Below are 7316 nucleotides of genomic sequence, written 5' to 3'. Positions count from 1 at the left end.
TCTCTCTCTCTCTCTCTCTCTCTCTCTCTCTCTCTCTCACACACACACACACACACACACACACACACCAAAAATGAAGTAAATAAACAAACAGCAGGGAGAATATTAGTAACTCAGCTCTCTGGGTTACTAAGTTCAATTCTCTGTGGATTGATAGCAACCCACATGTTCAAATTGCATATACAAGCTTGCTCAATCAGCCAAAAAAATTTTTTTAATGTATTTAGTACAAGGTCCACAGGGTCTCACTACACAGATAGGACTCATAGTGATCCTCCTTTTCAGCCTCCCAAGCACTGGGATTACAGGCAAGTGCCACCACACCCAGTCTCAATCACCATTTCAGCATGCCCTGGGGATGGGGCCAGCACAGCATGTGGTGCCAGGCTGCTTAGTCCACTGAGCTATCTGGCCAGCCCTCAAAAATTTTAAGAGTTGTACGGTTTAAAATGTCAATCAAGTCCAACCAAGTCTTTTCTATAAAGAAACTGAACCCTTAAAAACTTGTCTAACACCTAAAATTAATACAAAAGTCCTGATAAAAATTTGGGCTCGGGTGCTTTCTCCTATTTCACATGGTCTTTAATTGCTCCAGAGGAGAATTCAAGAAAAACTCGAAGAGGTGTTGGCATTTCACTTTCATGTTAAATCAGATGTAGCCTATTTCAAGCTTATCTAAACTACTTAAATAATTAAAATAATAATTACAAAATATGACAATGATGTTGCTTCTCCTCTGGGAAACAGCTGTCGACTACAGTTTCAAGCTGGAAACAGTATAGATGATAAAGTAACTCAAACATACAACCTCAAAGTTCCCGTAGGACCAAGTGCAAGGCTAAATGCCCAGGAAGATGAGGTCCACTTCACAGTGGGATACTGACCAGGTGTACTTGGCACAGTAATCCAGTGGCAATACTACCACAAAGTATAATGCTCTGCAATTTTTTTGTAATTGTATTAATTGCTTGATTTTCATTATCTAATATGAACATAAGAAAAATTTTAATAGCCTCTTAATTCTAGTATGAAAACATAACATTGTATAAAACTGACACTCCCCCTGAGTGGGAGCAACACAGAAGCATATGGCCCATCCCCAAGGGTCAGCTGTGGCCAATCTGCCTAGCACTTCCTGAGAGGAAGTACAGCCCTAGGATTCTAATGTGAAACCATATATAGAAGGGTCTACCAGGTGTTCAGTATCTCACTACAAGATCAGACTCATAGTGATCCACCTGTTTACAGCCTCGCAAGATCTGGGATTATTGGTGTGCACCACCACACCCAGTCTCAATTGCCATCTCAGTGCACCTGGGGGGCTGGCTTGGCAGGCCGGGGTATCAAACCCCCGGCCCCTGCACCTGCTGCAGGTGCTTTAATCCGCTGAGCTATTTGGTCGGCCCAAAAAAATATTGATGAATACCTCAAAGTAAATTTAAAACATTATGAATCAGCATGGTAATGACTAAGCAAAGCTTGCCTCTGGCCCGATAGCTGGACGTCTCATAGCTTGGGACCAGCCAGATACCTTCTGCTGTCTCTTCTCATACGGTCCATGGAGTCCTTCAGGGACCCAGGACAGTAGCAGATAGTCATCAGAAGCCACCATGCTGAAGACTGGCAGAAGACTAATTGCAATTTTGACCTCCCTGCAAAGCTGCTTGCCTATTACTTAATTTGAAGAAAAGGACAGAAAAAAAACAAAAGCATGACACAACTCCTTTTACTCTGTTTTCCTGTAAAGTATCTCCTCTTTCACAGGCTGAGGCTTTGCCTATTGCTTTTGGCTAATTTCTTGAGCATCTCGATTGGCAGTTATCCCCACATTCCAGCCTCTTTGCTGCTCACATGTCCCCTGTAAGATAAACTGCACTAGATGGCACATGTGCTCTAAAATTCATGGGTGACTCCATCTAGGCAGCTTACACTGGCTGTAAAAATTGACTTTAGGTCAGTCTTCAAGTGCCCTGTTTTCTTTAGCTCTTTCAGAACCTGCTTGTTTTGGATTGATTTTCATCATGCTCTGGTGGAAACAAAGGGTTAGACCAGTGATGGTGAACCTGTCCAAGTTTTCAGTGACAACCAACAGTGGGATGCAGCATGTATGCCATAGGCTTGTCGCCCCTCGGCCAAACAGTCAAGTCTACTGTTACTATATTTGATCATCGGCAGAGAAACAGATCTGCTGGCCTGAGCTGTTGGTCTGTTTCATGGTTTCTTCCTAAGGCATCTTGAAGTTGTTATTGATATACACACATACAACTGCAAACACGTAGTCACAAGAGAATTGTGCAAAATCACAAATTGAGACTCTCACTGAAGTTAAGGTACATGTTATTTTGGGCTGCAGCCACACCATGCTATGCCTTTCTGAGCTAACCAGCCCCAAACTGATACTGTGTACAATAAAATGATTTGTTTTATTGTTGCAACCTACAACAGTGGAAGAGCATTCTTGGGTTCCTACACTCAATTCTTTCAATAAAGGTGTCATCTATATATAATATTAATCACTGTTCTTGATTTGTAATATATTTGCAGTAATAACACTCATATTTTGGATCACCATAAATTTTTTTTAGCTCACTCAGAAACCTTTTTTATTATCTTAGCTGTGAACTAAGAAAATGTGAGGTATAGCATTGGCTAAATTACTGCATGTGGATATTCTCAGATTGGTTTGTTCCTACAAATGAAATTACTATTAAGTTATGAACTTGGCCTTTCTGTATTACAGTCTACCTTCCTAAGTTGTGAAGCTTTAAGCAACTTGCGTTTTGTTATCTTGATTTGCTACACAAATGCTGCTTCGGACTTGGAATCTCAGTAATATGAATTGGGATCTGAATTACTTTCCTTTACCTTCTTGTTTAATAAATGAAGCTTTTAACACACTGAAGGTCATGTGTCATTTTTTTCTCTTACTTGACACAAATATCCAAATTATGCCTTTATTAATTAAGACTACTGTCATTTGGGTTGAAAAAATGAGCACAAACATAGTTCCAGGCTTTAAGATGTATTTTTTTAACTTGCCATTTACAGAGGTTGAAGTCACTGGGGTCGAGGGGAAAGTTGCCTGGCTCCTCATGACAGGTCAACTCGCTGCCCCTTGCTGTGTTGTGGCTGCCCTATTCCATCATAAGTGTTACCTGCTCTTTAAATTTCTTCCTTTTGTTCTTAGTTTTCTTTTTTCTTTGTGGCTGGTTCAGCCCACCCTGGGGCCAGGGCTGGCACAGCATGTGGTGCCAGGGATCCAACCACAGGCCCTGCGCTTTGCCTAAGCTTGTATAAGCAGGCACTTTAGACCGCTGAGCTATCTTGCTGGTCCCTTGGTTTTCTTTTAATTACTACTATTTTCTTTTTATAGCAGGAAACTGACAGGGACTAAATTTTCTAGGTTATCTTAAATATCCTGTAAAATCTTACTTAGTTCTTGGTCATACATACACAGTACAACAAGCAAACAACAGGAACAACATTGATCACGTTTTATATAAGCTGTCACTAGTGTCAATTTTGCCCAAGAAGAAACAGATGAGGAGAATGAGGACTCCTGGAAGAGGTCGAATTTTCACAAATATGGCTAATTCACTGCCCTTCTGAAGGCTGTAAAATGATGTCTAGACATTATTATCACCAGTGACAGCAAAAGTATTCAGATAAGTGGCTACAGTCATTTAGGGCACATGGAAACCAAGAGTACGTGAACACAGGCTTTCAGACTGCCGCCAGCCCAGAAGCTGCTGTGTCTGTGCAGAAGCTGAGGACAGAACAAGTTCTGAGGCAGCTGCTGCTTGCCTGGGCCACTCAGCACTCCACGCCTCCGTGCATCAGAGCTCAACACACCGCTGAATGCAGGAAGCTCTCTAGAACAATCAGACAACAGCCATAGTAGCTGCAACCAAATGCTAGTAAAAAAGTGGAGGGCTCAAAAAATGTACCTATCCCGAAATAGTGTAAGCTTATAGTCTTTATTTGCAAAATGGTGATAGCAGAAAGTACTCCCCATATAAGGGATGCTGCTTTTTGCTATAATATTGGTTCATCCATCATGTTAACTATGGAAGTATGAAGTTGGGGTAAACCCTAGCTTTGCCTGGAAACCAGTTTTTAAACCTATTAATTAACGACTGTTTTGGTGAGCTGCAAGCAGGGAGTTCCCTACAGCATTCAATCCATTTGCCCCCAAATAGTCACAGGTGGTGCATGTGGCTGCAGCATTTGCCCAGAGATGGCACACAGATTCCAGTCCTAACTTCACTCCCATCATTTGCCATGAAGTATTGGACTTTTACGACTCTTTTCACATTGTGCTAGTCTTTGAAAACAAAAGACATCATCCTATTTGTAGCATTCTCTTTTTATTAGTGTTATTTCCCTTTACAAAATATAGTTATTCTTGATCACTGAAAATTGCTGGCAGTGAGCTAAATGCTCCTAAATGGGAAATGAGCTTAAAAGGACACTTTTTTTTATGGTAAAGCAAATGTTGACTATCTTGAAAATGTCAGCCCTGAGTGTGATCAGGGGCACAGCACATTTCTGATACACCACGTCCCTGAATAAAGTAAGTGCACTCCTTATGAAATCAACCCAGTAAGAGCTTTGTTAGGTAGGCGATGTGTCTTGAGAGTGCTGCGACCACCAGAAGTGTCAGGTATGGGCCTCGCTGTGCTAATGATCACCTTTCTTCATCAGACACTTTGAACATCTTACCTTTAAAAATTAAACCTACCGGGGCTGGTGAGATGGCTCAGTGGTCTAAAGCACCCACTTAGAACAAGCTAAGCTAAGCAAAGCACAGGGACCATGGTTCAATCCCCCAGCACCACATACCAGCCAGCCCCGCCCCCTGGTGGGCTGAGCTGGCCACACACACACAAAATAAATAAATAAACAAACAAACAAATAAATTAAAAAAAATTAAACCTACCATTCAATTACAGTCTTTACACTCAAATCCTGGCATTGGTTACTAACTTGCAACACTATGGTTGAACATTTTTAACATGTGCTACTTTATATTATGTATTTGTAATTTGATATTGCACTTGGAAATATATATATATATATATATATATATATATACCTGTCAATAGAGCAAAGAAATAAATCCAAATGAATCAAATCCATTGTGGTGACTGGAAGATATTTCTTGCACACACAAAAGCAAAGTCAATAATATGCAATGTATTGATTTATTATAAATGTCCTACTAACCTGTTTTGAAACTGTCACACTACTTCTCAATGAAAATAATATAAAAAATTTAAGAAATAAAAGAAAGGAGACCAGTGAATCCACAAGCAAAGATTTCATACTTACTTGCAACGGCCTAGAGGAATTCTTGAAAAAATTCTCTAAGATGGTATTTGGTATAATTTTTCGAACTGGCTTTTGAATGCCAAATGCTTTTGCTACAGGAGTAGCAATAAACCTACAAAAATATGAAAAGAAAGTCAGTTCAAGATCTAAGAATGAATCCACAATGACAACAGAAGACTTGATCTGAAATTTGAGGTACACAGTAAAAAGTCAATCATTTGTTGGCATTCCATCGAATGTTCCCACAAAACCTAAGGGTTAAGGGACTGTTTTCCCACGAGGCACTAAGGGAAGTGCTGTGGACCTGTAAGAGCTGGGGTTCTGCAGAAGGCCCTTAGGTCACTGGGAAGTGTCTTTTTTCCCCCTGACTCAGGAGGTGAGCAGGCCTCACCATGGGTTTCTGCTGTGACACTCTGTCCTTGCCAGAGGCTGAAAGCAAAGGGCCACTAGATCTAGAGCTGGAGCCAAAATTAACTTTTTTTCTTTATAACTTAATTGTCTTGAGCATTTTATTACAGCAGTGAGGAGCTGACCAGGTCACACTGTCACTGTAGCTAATTATGGCCAGCATCTGCCTCTCAAAAGTGCAAGAGGAGTAACTCTGCAGACCTTATACAGAATTAGTAACTTTAATAATATAGTGAAACACCCACATGATTCTAAAATTCATTTTATGTTAATTCAAATTTACTTATATACAAGTTCTAAGAATTAGAATAAGAATTTTAAGTGCTACTTAGGGTTTCATTTTTAACATTACAAGCTATTAAAATATTACTAGAAAAACTTTTATTTGGGAGTATTATCTTAAAGAAATTATGATGCTTCTATTTTAAGTTATAACATGTAAAAATGGCATAACTCTAATGTAAATATCAAGGAATTGTACTGATGGGTGCTATGGGAGGTATGCAATATTAATACTCTGTCACACTGTTTTAGAAAGCGATTACACTCTTCCCAGTCCTTGGTATTGCTAGTCTTAACAATCTTACAAATGAGCTGTGGCTTTTATTGATTTTCCACTACCAACTTTATAGTTTCCTAACTTTGGTTATTTAGTTTGATCTTACTTTTCTAGTTTAAGGTGGAAAGCTAGATGACCGATTTGCAATCTTTCTTCTTTTACATCTAGGTGTCTGTGCTGTAAATATCCTTCCAAGCACTGCCACCACTGCATCCCATACGTGGCAGTATAATGTTTTCTCTTTCACTCATCTCAAAGCATTTCTTAGTCTACGTCACGATTTTCCTGATTACCTATTTAGAAGTGTGTCACAACTTGCACAGATTTGTTAATTCTTTGGTGTTTTTCCTATTTCCAATTTCATTTCATTGTGGCCAGGAGGCATACTTCTCATGATTTGAGTCCTATTAGACTAAAGGCTTATTTCCAGGTCTAACATATAACTTATGGAGAAAGCTCTTCATGCACATCAGATGGAGGTGCATTTTGCTGTTATAAGAGGGTTCTATAGGTGTTTGCTAGGTCTACTTAACATAGTGTTATTTGAATCTATTTTCTTATTGATCTTCTGCATAGTTATTTTATACATTATTGAAAATGGAGTATTGAAGTCCACAACTGGTCACATCTATTTACCTGCAAAAGCCTCAAGTTTATTTTTTTAATAGCTGAGTAATACTCCATTGTATTAAAATAACACGTTTTTATCCATTCCTCAGTTGATGGACATTTGAGTTGTTTCCAAGATTTAGCTATGACAAATTGTGCTGCTGTAACTTGGGTGTACATATATTTCCATGGTATGATGTTTCTAGTTTTTCTAGGAAAGAGACCAACATACTCAGAAGTGAAATAAATCAGATCTGCATGTGTAAACATTGTATTGTCTCCCTAGGTAAGAAACTGAAAAAGTAAAGAAGATCCAAAAGGTGTAACAGGGCCAGGGAGATGGCTCAGTAGAATAAGTGCTTGCCTGGCAAGAGCAAGGGCCTGAGTTCAATCCCCGGTTCTGGAAAAA

At 39.5% G+C, this 7316-nt stretch overlaps 1 protein-coding gene across 3 annotated transcripts in view; it reads right to left on the bottom strand.

Moving 5' to 3' along the window:
- The window catches only part of Cers3 (ceramide synthase 3), a 127027-nt gene that overhangs the window by 62714 nt on the left and 56997 nt on the right, over positions 1-7316 (bottom strand). For all 3 annotated transcript variants that reach the window (XM_023712751.1, XM_004623252.2, XM_023712754.1), the window contains exon 3: positions 5332-5443. In XM_023712751.1, coding sequence (XP_023568519.1) covers positions 5332-5443 — 112 coding nt within the window. The remainder of the gene's footprint in view (positions 1-5331; positions 5444-7316) is intronic.

Source organism: Octodon degus, unplaced genomic scaffold (genome assembly GCF_000260255.1).
Source record: "Octodon degus isolate 3935 unplaced genomic scaffold, OctDeg1.0 scaffold00002, whole genome shotgun sequence".
Lineage (NCBI taxonomy): Eukaryota > Metazoa > Chordata > Mammalia > Rodentia > Octodontidae > Octodon > Octodon degus.
The sequence above is the reverse complement of the archived record's forward strand: the minus strand, read 5'-3'. Positions and strand labels throughout refer to the sequence as shown.